A 15,133-nucleotide genomic window follows, 5' to 3' on the forward strand; every position below is an offset into this window, starting at 1 on the left:
AATATTTCTATTATACAGAGACAAAAAAATCAGACGAACGTCTGCACCCGCAAGGCGGTGCTCTTGTTTTTAAGTATAAGTACAAACCAAGACTGACTTAAATTGTTGTTACATAGATTTGTTATTGCTGTTTCATTTCCATATGTCTACCTGTTATACTTCACAATACCTAAAGCTCTTCTATAAAATACCTGACATTAAACAGCAATCAATATCAAATTGGCATTTTTAATCATCATGCTGGACACGACTGATTCTGCCTTTTCGACCAGTGTAGACCATGATCAGCCTGCACATTTGTGCAGTCTGAGCATGATCTGCACTATTCGCCATTCAGTCAGTATCTTTTTGGTAAGCATCCATTTTAACAGTTAATGATACTGTCCAAATTGAAAGATGGACAAGTTCATTATAGAAATGTAGCAGGGTAAGGGTTAATAGTGTTGATATACTAATATTGTTTCAGTTAAGTAGTTCCCTATGTAGTCTCTGTATTAACATTAAAAACTGTGACATGTTTACTATGAGTGACAGAAATCTATTTTGGAAATGGTATTTATTCAGGTTTTTAAAAGGAAATCGGTAAGGACACAATGGGAAAGAAAAAGCACAAGCCTACAGCTGACCACACGAGAAATAAAAGAAAAGGCCATGAGAAAAAGGTCAATCCATTTGAAGTGAAAGTAAACAGACAAAAGCATGATGTTCTTGGTAGAAAAATGTCAAAGTTTGACAAAGGAATGCCTGGAGTGTCAAGGTCAAAAGCAACAAAGAAGGTAAATGTGTATCTGAATACATCTTGTTTAGGGCAGGGACCAGTAAAATAGAACAGATCTGAACTCCAGTGTGTAACATACATACAGTGCAATCTTTCTCAATCTCATGATAACACAATGGGAGCTTATTTATCAATGAAAAATTTTATTGCGAAATCTTTGGCGACACAAAATTTCTTGGTTTTGGCCAAAAACTGCTATTTCTTGAGGATATAAATTCATGGACTTTTGACCCTTTAACATAAAATGAATGGGAATTTTACTGTTTCATTGGGGTTAGATTTCATGGATTGACTGAGCCATGAATTCCCAGAAAATTAGCTCTTGATGAAAATTATTGATTTCACAGTAGGTGTGTTCTTTTGCCTAACAAACATCCAGATGTTTCATAAATTGATCAGGAAAATACATGATTTTGTGTTAAAGCAGCATAGTTGTGGTCCCATAGTTATTAATTTATTTATTCTGAGGCCATAATAATGTAAATGAATACAAATCTTTTATTATTAAAGAGTATGCAGGTGGCATGCATCGTTCAGAATTGTTAGTTTTACGAATCAGAGCTTTAGATCCATAGACTGGGAGTTATGTATACCTTCTTTTGGTAGACAAATTATTTAATCAGTGAAAGATACCATGCCTAAATTCTTCTTCAGGGTGAGTTATTAGTACAGGTGGATGGTCTGGTATCCATCATCCACAATTTAGTACATAATCACCTTCTCGGAAATTACTTGTAAGAATTACTCGATACTTGTTTTATAGCAACCTGGCAAGGTCTTCTCTCAGTTCTATTCAAGTGTTTCCACTCGATTCCTCTTAGTGGCTGCTAGAGCTAAAATAAAAAAACAAAAAACTTTTAAATTACTTTGTCTAATGAACTACTTGATATATCTTCAAACTTGGTCTAATAACATTATAATAAAGCCCATTCTCAAATTTGTTCAAATAAGGGCATAATTACAGCCCCTTTTAGGTATAGTTGGTGTATTGTAGCAACAAATTGTAAATTTCAGCTCATTTTGTATGCGAGGGGTGGGCAATTTTAGGTGCCCATATCCAGACTTCTGTTCATGCTCTGGAAAACAATTTTTACTGCAGTTTATCTTGAAAGTTAAGGTTTTCTGAATAAAGGAGGTAGATTTATTTTATAGGCATTTATATTCAATTGGCTAATTATGATCTTTTTAGGACTAGGATTTCCCACAGATGTATAATTGATGTGTAAAATAATTGAATTTACTTCAATCATTTTTCTAAGCTCTTTAAATTTTAAGGACGCACGGATATGTATCAAATGTCAGTCAAATTGGAACTGGTCATCCATTCATCTAGATTCAGCACATATCAAGCAGATTGTAAAACACACTTCAGAATAATTCAACATGGAAAACATTTTTAATATCATTTTTAGCTCATCTGATTTTTTGTAAAAAATTATGAGTTATTGTCCTCTTTTGATTGGCATTGGTGTTGGCATTGCTTGGTTAAGTTTTATGTTTAGGTAAGCCTTTCTTTTAGACTAATAAAGCTATTGCTTTAAAACTTTCAACACTTGTTCACCATCAATAGCTGACTCTGTAGAACAAGAAACATAACACCATCCTGCATTTTGCAAGAATTATGGCCCCTTTTGGACTCAGAAAATATTATAAAAAAACACTGGTAGGATGTCAATATTTCTATTATACAGAGACAAAAAAGTTAGATGAGTGTCTGCACCCGCAAGGCGGTGCTCTCGTTTATCTTTAAGACAGTAATGTTGCCATTTTAATAAATTTACTCACAGGCTGCTATTAATTCTAAAAAGGATTTTCATTATCAATGAGGGCGCCAGGTTTTATTCTACATAATCCAGATAAATGACGTTTTGCCATTACATTGTATTTCCTTTTTTTTTCAAATCTGCAAACTTGTTAAGGTTTTGAAACACTTGGGAATAAATTTTGAAAGTTTAAAATGCAATGGGAATAATCCTAGTCTGAAAAAGTAAATCTATTTTACAGGCTGTCTAGCGGCCCTAAAATTCCTACTTTTTCCTATTTTTTTTCAATTTGGCTAAAATTCCTATTTTTTTTTAAAAAATCAAAGGAAATTCCTAAAAAGGCCCTATTTTTTCACAAAGATTCCTAATTTTTTAACTTTTTTTGCAATGATCAAAAAGAGAAAATGTTTTAAATGTTGTTTAAAAGTTCTTCTAATTCAGAAAAAATCAATTTAGCACAGTTCAAAACAGTGGAAAGCTAGGAGACGTCTTTTCTGTAAATAAAGCACTATTTCTGAGTTACTTTTATGTCAATCACATAAAGGTAAGCACATTACATGGTCTTTAAAGTCCATATTTTGATTTGAAAATTCCTAAATTTAGCCCTAAAATTTCCTTAAAATTGTACCAAATTCCTAATTTTAGCCCTATTTTTTTGTACAAATTGTCCTAAAATTAGCCCTAATTTTTTGTCGGGGTATGCTAGACAGCCTGATTTTACTGACAAGCCTTAAAACTGTCAGTTGTGCTGTCATGAAACAGTTTTTGTTTAATATTAAAAAAAACATATTTATTTTATGTTGCCTTTTGGTATTATTGTTTTTATCTAATTATGCAATTATCAATATACCCTGCAACCAAACAGAAAACTTGGATATTTATCAACAAGCTTGTCAATTATGCAGTTATCAATATACCCATGAATCAGTTAGAAAATTTGTAAAACTGAAAAGATATGGATATTTGTCAATAATTAAAGTTTATACAAGGATAAAGCAGAATACTTTATTAGATTTTATTTAGTTCTCCTTTTAATTCACATATAGGCATACCTTTGTAAAATAAATGACCTTGTTAGATAGTGAAACTTGGTTAAGAATGTTCTGTCACACATTTTACTCGCCTAGATATTCTCAACCTTACAGAGACCGATTAAAGGCAGACACTACAATTTTGATATGAACATGTTGCACAGCTAGAACATGCAATAAGTGTATTTTTGAAAATTACCCATTCCATGACTGATTCATGTACTTATTTTATGGTGAATGACACCAAGCAGTCATAATCTAAAGGTATTCTGTGAGATAAATGATAATATTTCACTTCGGATTATATTCGTGTAGAGGTGTATGACAGGTTAAATATTTATCAGGATATATCATTGCTGTCAGATAGACTGTACATGTTTTACAAATTACTATAAATTTTCAATGAACAAACTGTTGCCATTACCATTACTTGTACTGCACTTTTACAAAAGTCATACCAAAGCACTTTCAAGTTCACTAGTGCTAACAATACTTGTTCTGTAGTAACGCTTCACAAATCTTGATACTTCATAGATACATGACCCTGGAGAACTTGGGTCTGACATACACACCACAATAAAATCTATACATGAACGCACATGCAAGAAGTCATTTTCAGCCTTACCAACAAATGAATCAGTACTATTTTTAAAACATGTAAAATCTTGTTTTCCAACTCTTATCTTCACTAAAGACATATCAGGACTTCTAAGAACACACAGAACAGTTTCAGCATCCTCTGAATTTATTTCCATTCCAATACTTCGAATGAGTATACTTCCGTTAAAATCTATTAATGCCACCTTTTCTATTTTACCCGAACTTCTAAGTCTTTCCACATGATGCTGTAATTCTGATTTCGATGCATGATTGCTGGAAGGTTCACTATCTTCATCTATCTCTTCAGATAAATCATCTATTTCAGATAAGTCATTTTCATCTTGCAAATTCATGTCTGCCTCTGAAGAGTCATTTTCGAGAGCTTGTACAGCATTTTGTACTCCCATGTCTTTGTTAAAGGTGACAGACTTTAAAATAGATTTCTGCTTTGTTATTTTCTCGTTTTCTATAGTACAAGTTTCATTTAAATGCATTGATTTATTTGTCAGACCTGCCTTCTTGTGTTGGTTATCTTTATCGTCAGCAGTGGTTAATGTCACTGACTTCTTTGTTGCTTTCCGATTTGATCCATTCTCACCAATCATCTCATGTACATTTGACTCGTCAGTGCTGTCAAGAGTTACTGAAGTGATTGCCATTTGATTCAGAACAATTTCCTCTTCAGAGTTATCACTTTCTGATATTTCATAACCGTCATTCATTCCATCAGAGTCATTGATGACTAATTGTATTGCAAAGTCATTTTTCACATCATCTGAGGACATAATTTCTGTAATCCAGTCATGTATAATAATTTCTAAATATTAACTGTGATGAAAATAATGTTTCATATCATCTGAAAATTTCCTTGATATTTCATATCCGTTTAATCGTTAAACACATGAATAGTATCAACTGCAGAAATTTTTACACAATAAAAACACATAAGTAAAAGTTCACCTGGCACTGAAGCACTTGATAAAACCATTTTGAGTATTAAAATGAATATTTTCTGTAACAGACATATTATAACAGGTCAACTTGATATATAGTAACTGTTTCATCAAGTAGTGTTATTCCATTGACATTCTTGTGTCTCTAATTGACCGTTTGTTTAAACAGAAGACCATCACTTAGGTATTTATGGGTAAAGTAATAATATAATCAGTAGTTATGTTAGAAATGGCGACATCTGGAGATAAAAGTGTAGAATGTTTTGACTTAACTTTGTCAAGGTCAATATTTTCAATAGCGAAATACAGCTGTTGGTTTGTGGTATAATTTTTCATTTTGTTAACTAAATAAAGTGTTTTATTTCTATAAAACTACATTATTATTTTGCAATTGGATTTTATTGTATTTATGTGGTAGTTAATATCTAAATATTTTCCTTTGTGCAGTTTAGGCCAAAATCAAAAATATGTTTGTTTGCTATCTCCCTACCTACCCGTTTAAAAATTAAAATGCTGTGCCCCCAAAAGTTTTTATTGGAAAATCTGGTCAATTTTTTTCAAAAACTAGGTCACCCGGTCAAATCAAAGGGAAAACTTGTTAACACTTTAGAGGTCACAGTTGTGACCCAACCTTTATGAAACTTGGTCAGAATGTTTGTCTGGATGATCTCTAGGTAGAATTTGAAACTTGGTCATGTGGGGTCAAAAACTAGGTCAGTAGGCCAGAATAGTCACTAGTCTTGCTAGCCCTGGAGTACCAGTTGTCTCTGAAAATAGTTTTATCCTGTTTATCAAACACGCTTTTGTATAATAATATTCATTTGAATTTGAAGTATGACAAACATGGAAATTTATGTTCATTTTAGAGGAAGGCAACATTGCTGAAGGAATATGAACAACAGTTCAAGAAAAATCGTTTTGTGGACAAGAGAATTGGAGAACATGACACAGGACTGTCACTGGAGGAGAAGATGATGAAAAGATATGCCATGGAAAGATCTGTAAGCAGTCATAGACATTAGTCACTTACCTGAATATCAGAAATAGTAGCTTTGATTAAATACTGACATGAACTTAAAAAGATATCAAACTCCTTTGGCCTGTGTTCATCATTTTAAAGAAATTGTTTATATGATAAACTGAGATGCTTTGTATCATAAGCTTATTGATGTCTTAGTACTGCCAACAAATCTCAATAGTTTATATATATGTCATTGATCGGGCTATTTTTGGACATTGTATGATTTGTATTATAATCAGACAAGCAAATAGATATCAGTTACCTGGCAGTTGTGTTGTCTGAATTATGTAACAGTCCGGTCACAATAGTCATGTATTTTAAAGTTTTTTCCTGCTTGTTTACAAAGTACAACAGATGCAGCAAAAACAATGTTACAAGAGTGGCACAAACAAATCACCTATATAGAATTAGTCCACTTTTGGTTACAAAGAATAAAGCTGCAAGAGAATAAGTATACAAGTACATGTATTTAGATGAAACCCAAGTATAATGATGTGCTTGAGAAAATTGTTGCTACAGGCTTTTACGTTTTGTTTTGAAAACCTGCAAAACAATCTCAGAGTATTCTAAGAAAAGTTGCATTTCATGACATTGGAGACTGGTTCAGTATAGGCAATATTGGGACAGGAGTGGCAACAGATCTGTAGCAAGATACTCAGACCATCATTCTACAGATTCTGTACCTGATATCTTGCATGGAGGCTAGAGATTTGGTTTTTGCGATGTCAGGTATCAAATAAGGGATTACAGACCAGATTTCTGGCAGATTCATTTGTGTTTCTCAGGTTTGCGATAGAAAACATATTGGAACATGAGAGATGGGCGGCTTTGAGGTGATAGTGGACTTAAAGAATTTTTCAGAGTTGCAAAATGTTTTTAATGATTTTGTCAGATAACATACTGAATGAGGTTACTGAGAAATAAGCTATGAAATTTATTTTTATTTAAAGAAATCTTCAGTAAAGAACAAGTTCAACCTGAATGAAGAAGAGGAGTTGACTCACTATGGTCAGTCTCTAGCCGACATTGAGAAGTTTGATGAACCAATCATCAGTGATGAAGAAGAAGATGATGATGACAGAAGGGCAGCTGGTAATTTGATACTTATTTTTTAAATGGACAAAAAGTCTTCTATGGTTTATTGTACATAACCACTTGTTGCAAAGATTTAATGATGGGGGCCCTGTTTTGATTTGTGGTTTGGGAAGGAGGGGGCAGGGCTCCTCCAGCAGGAGAATTTTTTTGCATTTTCAAAGAAAAGACGGTTCACTTTTACCTCAGCTTTTTACATATTTTCAAATAGTAGAACTTCTTATGCCCCTCTTTGGTCAGATTTTGTGTTACAAAAGTTTCGCATGTAAGCAGGTATCTCTAAACTACTTGGCTGAATGCTTTTAAACTTCTTATGTCTGTGTAGAATCAGTTGGTGACCTCACAAGACAAGTTATGTAACTCTAGCTTCTACACAGACGAACCATTTTTCATTTTTAGCTCAAAGGTTCAGGGTGAGCTATTGTGATTGGACTCTATCCATCATGTGTTTTACATAGACTTATGGCCTTTGATATTTGGTATGTAGCATTGCCTTATGGTCCTCAACCTAGATTGTTCAAATTATTACCCTGGGTTAAAAAGGGGCATTAGTTTTTCACCTAAATAACTTCTTCTCATGAACTACTTGATGGATTGTCACCAAAGTTGATTTGTAGCATCCTTGTAAGGTCCTCAGTCAGATTTGTTCAGTGATACAAGCCTTACCAATTTTAGAGGCTGTCTGAGCTGAAAATAGAAAAAAAACCTTTAAACAACTTCTCGAGAACCGCTTGATGAATTGTTGCCGATCTTGGTCCGAGCATCCTTCTAAGATCCTCTCTCAGATTGTTTAAATGGTTCAGTTTGACTGATTATAGGGGCCACCAGAGCTAAAAATATTAAAACCTTTAAACAACTTCTTCTCATAAACCGCTTGATGGATCATCACCAAACTTGGTCAGTAGTGTCCATGTAAAGTCTTCTCCCAGATTTTTTTAATGGCTACACTGATTTTAGGGGTTGCCTGAGCTAAAAATAGAAAAACCTTTATATGACTTCATCAAACTTGTTCTGAAGTGTCTTTGTAAGGTTCTCTCCTAATTTTATTCAGTTGGTTTGCTTGACTGATTTTAGGGGCCATGAGAGGTAAAAATAGAATTGATCGTCGTCGGCATCTGTGTTGGCGTTGGCTTTGCCTGGTTAAGTTTTATGTTTAGGTCAGCTTTTCTCCTAAACTATCAAAGCTGTTGCTTTAAAACTTGCAACACTTGTTCACCATCAATAGCTTACTCTGTAAGGAAGGCTGTGAAAGATTGTATATTGAAGGAAGAATGTTATATAAATAGCCTGATCAGAAGCTCAAAAAGAGTGGTTTTAAGTCACTTGTTGTTAAGTTGTGGGTGTCATACCCAGTGCAATAGGCATAAAATGTCTGACGGATCTCGTGATAACTTGATCCTAGACATTGACAGTGTTGTGTAATAGTCATCTAGAATGAAGAATAGAATACTTTCTTCATAATTCATACATTTTTAGCTCGACTATTCGAAGAATAAGTAGAGCTATCCTACTCACCACGGCGTCGGCGTCGGCGTCACACCTTGGGTTAAGTTTTTCGTACCAGTCCACATTTTGACAAAGTCTTTTGAGATAAAGCTTTGAAACTTTCAACACTTGTTTACCATCATCATGGCCAGTTATAGGCAAGAGCACATAACTCCATCAAGGATTTTGGCTGAATTATGGCCCCTTTTGACTTAGAAATCATGGTAAAGTTTTTCGTACCAGTTCATATTTTGACAAAGTCTTTTGAGATAAAGCTTTGAAACTTTCAACACTTGTTTACCATCACCATGTCCAGTTATAGGCAAGAGCACATAACTCCATCAAGGATTTTGGCTGAATTATGGCCCTTTTTGACTTAGAAATCTGGGTTAATATTTCGTACCAGTCCACATCTTGACAAAGTCTTTTGAGATAAAGCTTTGAAACTTTCAACACTTGTTTACTATCACCATGCCCAGTTATAGGCAAGAGCACATAACTCCATCAAGGATTTTGACTGAATTATGGCCCCTTTTGACTTAGAAATCATGGTTAAGTTTTTCGTACCAGTTCATATTTTGACAAAGTCTTTTGAGATAAAGCTTTGAAACTTTTAACACTTGGTTACCATCACCATGTCCAGTTATAGGCAAGAGTAAATAACTCCATCAAGGATTTTGGCAGAATTATGGCCCTTTTTGACTTAGAAATCTGGGTTAATATTTCGTACCAGTTCATATTTTGACAAAGTCTTTTGAGATAAAGCTTTGAAACTTTCAACATCTGTTTACCATCGCATTGTCCAGTTATAGGCAAGAGTACATAACTCCATCAAGGACTTTGGCTGAATTATGGCCCTTTTTGACTGAGAAATCTTGGTTAAGTTTTTCATACCAGTTCATACTTTTTGTAAAGTGTTTGACATATGGCTTTGAAACTTTTACCACTTGTTTAGTATAATAGTCTCTATCTGTAAGAAAGAGAACATAACTCTGTCATCTATTTTGGCTGAATTATGGCCTATTTTGGACTTTGAAATTGGTTCTGTTTCCATACAAGTCCATGTTTTGTCAAAACTATTTGACATATGGCTTTTAAACTTTGAACACTTGTTTATCATTATGATTTCCATCTGTAGGCAAGAGTACATAACTATTTTGACTGAACTATGGCCCTTTTTGGACTTTGAAATTGGCTCATATATTGCCATTTTGTGCAAGACTTCTCGAAATCAAAGTAATACAGGAACATTGTTTGTCTAATCTATTTATTTCTTTTGTCTGAATATCCGTGGAAATATTTTGACACCATTCTTCAATCAATTCTTCGAACAGTCGAGCGCGCTGTCATCAGACAGCTCTTGTAAGCTTACCTGTGCCAAAGGTTCATGGTGAGCTTTTGTGATCACTTGATGTCCGTCGTCCATCTATCAACAATTTCTAAAAAAATCTTCTTCTTGAAAACCACTGGACAGATTTACACCAAACTTCACAGGAATGATCCTTGGCTGGCCCCCTTTCAAAATTGTTCAAAGAATTGAATTCCACACATGGCAACTGAAATGAAAAACTTTAAAAATCTTCTTGTCCAAAACTGCGAGGCGTAGAGCCTATATTTGGCATGTGACATCATCAAATGGTCCTCCATGAAGATTGTTCAAGTTATGCCCCTGGGGTGAAAAGAGGCCCCGCCTCAGGAGTCCCAAGTTTTACATAGACTTATGGCCTTTGATATTTGGTATGTAGCATTGCCTTATGGTCCTCAACCTAGATTGTTCAAATTATTACCCTGGGTTAAAAAGGGGCCCCATAGTGTTGTGGGAGACATATTGATTTACTCCAGTCTGTGTGTCTGTCACAAATCTTGTCCGCACTCTAAGTCGAACATTTCTCATCCGATCTTCACCAAACTTATTCAAAATGTGTTTGACCATAAGTCCTCGACCAGTTTCCATAACTAGCCAAATCAGCCCAGGCCCTTTGGAGTTGTGGCCCTTGAATTACCAAAAATTGGCCTTTTTACTCTTGTCCGCATTTTAAGTCGAAAATTTCTCATCCGATCTTCACTAAACTTGAACAAAATGTGTTTGACTTTGAGTCCTCGGCCAAGTTCCATAACTCGCCAAATCGGCCCAGGCACTTCGAAATTATGGCCCTTGAATTACCCAAAATCAGCCTTTTTACTTTTCAAAGGTATATTTGTAGTGAGTAAATGGTATATAAAGACTGACTTACTGTTTAGATGATTAGGCAGTTTTGGGAGACATGCGCTTTTCTCAAAAGCAGATCTAGTATTTTAGCATCAGTTTGACATTTGAATTAGTTCACACAACTGGGAAAAGATTTCAGTGCTTGTTTATATTTGACATTCTTAACTTTTCTATTACACTTGTCTATGTAGCTCATATTACTCAGATGAGCGATCCAGAGTCATCATGACCCTCTTGTTACAAAAAATCTGAGTTCCGGTAATAAAGTTTAAAGACATCAAAAAACATGAACACTACGTATATTTCAGCTAAGCTGGTTGCCCAAGAACATTTTGGAGGTTTCTTACAGAGGAGGAACCCAGATGATGAAAAGAAGTCTTGGAAAGAAAGAATGGAAGACATGATAAAGGAATCAAAAAAGAAGAAGGTACACATTAGAAATCCTAAATTTTGAAATGAAGTGAAAAGGAATAAAGTTTGATTAATAGAAATATTTTACATTGCTGAGTATCTTACTTTGAAAAAAAAAAAATAGGTTTTAACTTGACGAAGTGTTCAAATATAGTGGTAGGTGAAAGATATTACAAACGTAAGTTGAAGTATGCTTACATGGTTTTATTTGCACTCAATTAAAACAAAGCATACATTTGTTTAATACAAGTTTGTAAATTTTTGTTTATAACTTTATTTAAATACATTATTATGAAGTTTGTACATTTATTTTGTCAAGTTTATAGGATATTAATGGTGTTATGCATGAAGAAGAATGAGGAAATAAAACCTGAAATATACAGGAAATTCTGAAAAATCTTGCTTTTATCCGTGTTTAGTCACATTTATATGTATGTCGATGATGAAAAGCCATTTATAGTGCCCACCTGTAATGGAAATATAGCCCAGTATGGTTCCATATAAGAATCTTTCCCTTGTTGTAAAAACTGCCTTAGGAGCCTATTGATACAGTGCCCCTCCAAGTGTGGAAGGTCATAATTTCATTCTATGACCAGGTCGTTCCAAAGATGTGAAAATGGTACTATAGTAGCTTGATCGCTTGGTGCTCAGTATTTAAAGGCTAGCTCTAGGACTAGTTAGTTCAGTGACAGTATCATGTCACTGGATGGGTATCATTTCATGTGTCTACAGTGTGATTTTCCCCGTTGTTTATATGACTGAAAAATTGTTGAAAAAGACGTTAAACCCGAACACACACACACAGTGTGATTTTTCAGTTAGGCAGCTCTATAAAAATGGTCATTGAGCTCACTGTGACAAGATGACACTGTCGCTTATATGACTGAAAAAGTGTTAAAAAAGACACTTTACTCAAACACACACTGTCTTTAGTGATTGAAGATGCTGATAGAAAAACCTTCCTTAAGCGTAACTATTTAAAAACAGTTATGCAAAAGCCAGATATTTTAACCATGCCTAAAGCCAGTGATAGCTTCTTCTTTTTACATACCATATTCTCCAAGTATTATAAGAAATGAAATAAAACAATTGCTTTTGTTTTAAGCACTATTTTATTGTAGAAGCATTTGAAATTACACATTCATTCATAAATAACAGTATGCAGGTTATTTTACATTAGGGGTGTAACCCAATTTTTTCTAGCACTGGCAGAAATGGCAAAATCCTGCCTAGCATGCTAGAAATGTTCTTCTTCAGTAATAAAAGACACATAAGTAACTTATTTGAAAGATAATTTTGTTTTTACTTTATGATAACAACAAACATGATATTCTTTTATTGAGGAATTCAAAATCTGACAATAGACCATTTTAAATGTGTACTTTATGGTATTATTATCTTTTAGCATGAGAGACAGATGGAGAAAGAAGAGACAGTTCAAATGACAGAAGAACTGGATGAACAATGGAAGTCACTGCATTCCCTCATCAGTAAAAGTAAAATGAAGGTAACTTCAACGATTGTAGATTTTAATGCTAAAGGGGCATAACTTCATATTTATTAATTTTTAGCTCGACTATACGAAGTATAAGGGGAGCTATCCTACTCGCCCCGGCGTCGGCGTCTTTCCGCGTCCCCACCTTGGTTAAAGTTTTGGTGCACTTTCTCTTTTTTCAACATATCTCTGTAATTACTTGATGGATTTGATTCAAACTTGAAATACTTATTCCTCATCATCATCCACATCATCTGACATAAGGGCCATAACTCTGGCACCAATATTTCATGAATTATCCCCCCTTTTCACTTAGATTTTCAGGTTAAAGTTTTAATGCACTTTCACTCTATCTCTGTTATTACTGAATGGATTTGATTCAAACTTAAAATAGTTGTTCAGCATCATCACCCACATCATATGACACAAGGTGCATAACTCTGGCACCATTTTTTCATGAATTATTCCCCCTTTTTACTTAGAATTTCAGGTTAAAGTTTTTGTGCATTTTCACTCTACCTCTGTTATTACTGAATGGATTTGATTCAAACTTAAAATAATTGTTCAGCATCATCACCCACATCATATGACACAAGATACATAACTCTGGCACCATTTTTTCATGAATTATTCCCCCTTTTTACTTAGAATTTCAGGTTAAAGTTTTGATGCACTTTCACTCTATCTCTGTTATAACTGAATGGATTTGATTCAAACTTAAAATAGTTGTTCAGCATCATCACCCACATCATATGACAAAAGATGCATAACTCTTGCACAATTTTTCATGAATTATTCCCCTTTTTACTTAGAATTTCAGGTTAGAGTTTTATGCACTTTCACTCTATCTCTGTTATAACTGAATGGATCTGATTCAAACTTAAACAATTGTTCAACATCATTACCCTTATCATATGATGCAAGGTGCATTACTCTGGGACCAATTTTTCATGAATTATTTCCCCTTTTTACTTAGAATTTTAGGTTAAAGTTTTGATGCACTTTCACTCTGTCTCTGTTATTACTGAATGGATTTGATTCAAACTTAAAATAGTTGTTCAACATCATCACCCACACCATATGATGCAAGGTGCATAACTCTGGCACCAATTTTTTATTAATTATTCCCCCTTTTTACTTAGAATTTTAGGTTAAAGTTTTGATGCACTTTAACTCTGTCTCTGTTATTACTGAATGGATTTGATTCAAACTTAAAATAGTTATATAGTGTTTTGATACATTTTATCTTTACCTCTCTTATTACTTTAAGTTGATATTTTTGACATAGACTCGGGCTATTGTGCAATTTCTTCATCCACAATTGGAGTCATTAAACACTCCAGTGACAGCTCTAGTTTCCTCAGATGTGCCCAGTTTCACTATCCAGCATCGAAATAGTCGAGCACGCTGTCTCCTGTGACAGCTCTTGTGTTAAGACACATAGTAATGTCTATCAAAAAAAAAAAAATTAATGGCTGACACTTTCTCTACTCTGTCAGGGCTACCATTGAAAAACAATAGACAACTGACAACTAATTAGTTCGATTCACATGGTAAGAACCTAAGACAAGATTCACACTTGACTTGAAAAAGAAGTACAGGTCATCTGACATTATATAAAATATTCTGTTTTTTCCTTTAAAAAAATATGAAAATGTTTCAGTGGTAAAAGAGTACTAGAATCTAGAACCTCATTCTACACTTGTATAACTGTATACATTAATTGAAAAGAAAATATTTGTACTTACATGTATCATTACGTGATAAACTTCCAACCATTTTCAGGGTAAGAATGAAGAAGATGCAAAGAAAACAGCAGACGACTATGATATAGCTGTCAGATCATTACAGTTTGAAATGAAAGGGCAGGTAAGTCCTCTGTAAAACCACTGTTAAAATAGCTACCTATAAGCGGGTATGTCATCAATAAGCAATAGATTTTCTTAGTCTGACACAAATGTTTTGCCAAATTTGGGGTTTCATTTTCATTTTTAAAAGTTGGTAATATTGAAACTTGTGTTTGTATTATTTTTTGTTTTTTGCTCAGAGTAAATTATATATTGCTTTCAAATAGCTTAAAATGCTTGTTCAAATTTTAAAAGCAATCACTGGAGGCTAGGGACTGCAAAATTCCTGTTCTGTGAAAGGGATTTATTATGTCTCCCACCACACAGTGGTGTGGGAGACATACTGATTTACTCCAGTGTGTGTGTCCGTCTGTCAGTCTGTGTGTGTGTCTGTCACAAAGCTTGTCAACATTTCTTATTCGATCTTCACCAAACTTGAACAAAATGT

The 15,133-nt window shown here is 34.1% G+C and overlaps 1 protein-coding gene across 1 annotated transcript in view; it reads left to right on the forward strand.

Annotated features, from left to right (window-relative positions):
* The window catches only part of LOC123546856 (nucleolar protein 14-like), a 64,175-nt gene that overhangs the window by 16,081 nt on the left and 32,961 nt on the right, over positions 1 to 15,133 (forward strand). The window contains exons 2-7 of the mRNA XM_053551159.1: positions 565 to 776; positions 5,992 to 6,126; positions 7,097 to 7,238; positions 11,241 to 11,359; positions 12,749 to 12,850; positions 14,624 to 14,707. Coding sequence (XP_053407134.1) covers positions 594 to 776; positions 5,992 to 6,126; positions 7,097 to 7,238; positions 11,241 to 11,359; positions 12,749 to 12,850; positions 14,624 to 14,707 — 765 coding nt within the window. The 5' untranslated portion in view covers positions 565 to 593. The remainder of the gene's footprint in view (positions 1 to 564; positions 777 to 5,991; positions 6,127 to 7,096; positions 7,239 to 11,240; positions 11,360 to 12,748; positions 12,851 to 14,623; positions 14,708 to 15,133) is intronic.

Source organism: Mercenaria mercenaria, chromosome 9 (assembly GCF_021730395.1).
Source record: "Mercenaria mercenaria strain notata chromosome 9, MADL_Memer_1, whole genome shotgun sequence".
In the NCBI taxonomy this organism is placed as follows: Eukaryota; Metazoa; Mollusca; class Bivalvia; order Venerida; family Veneridae; genus Mercenaria; species Mercenaria mercenaria.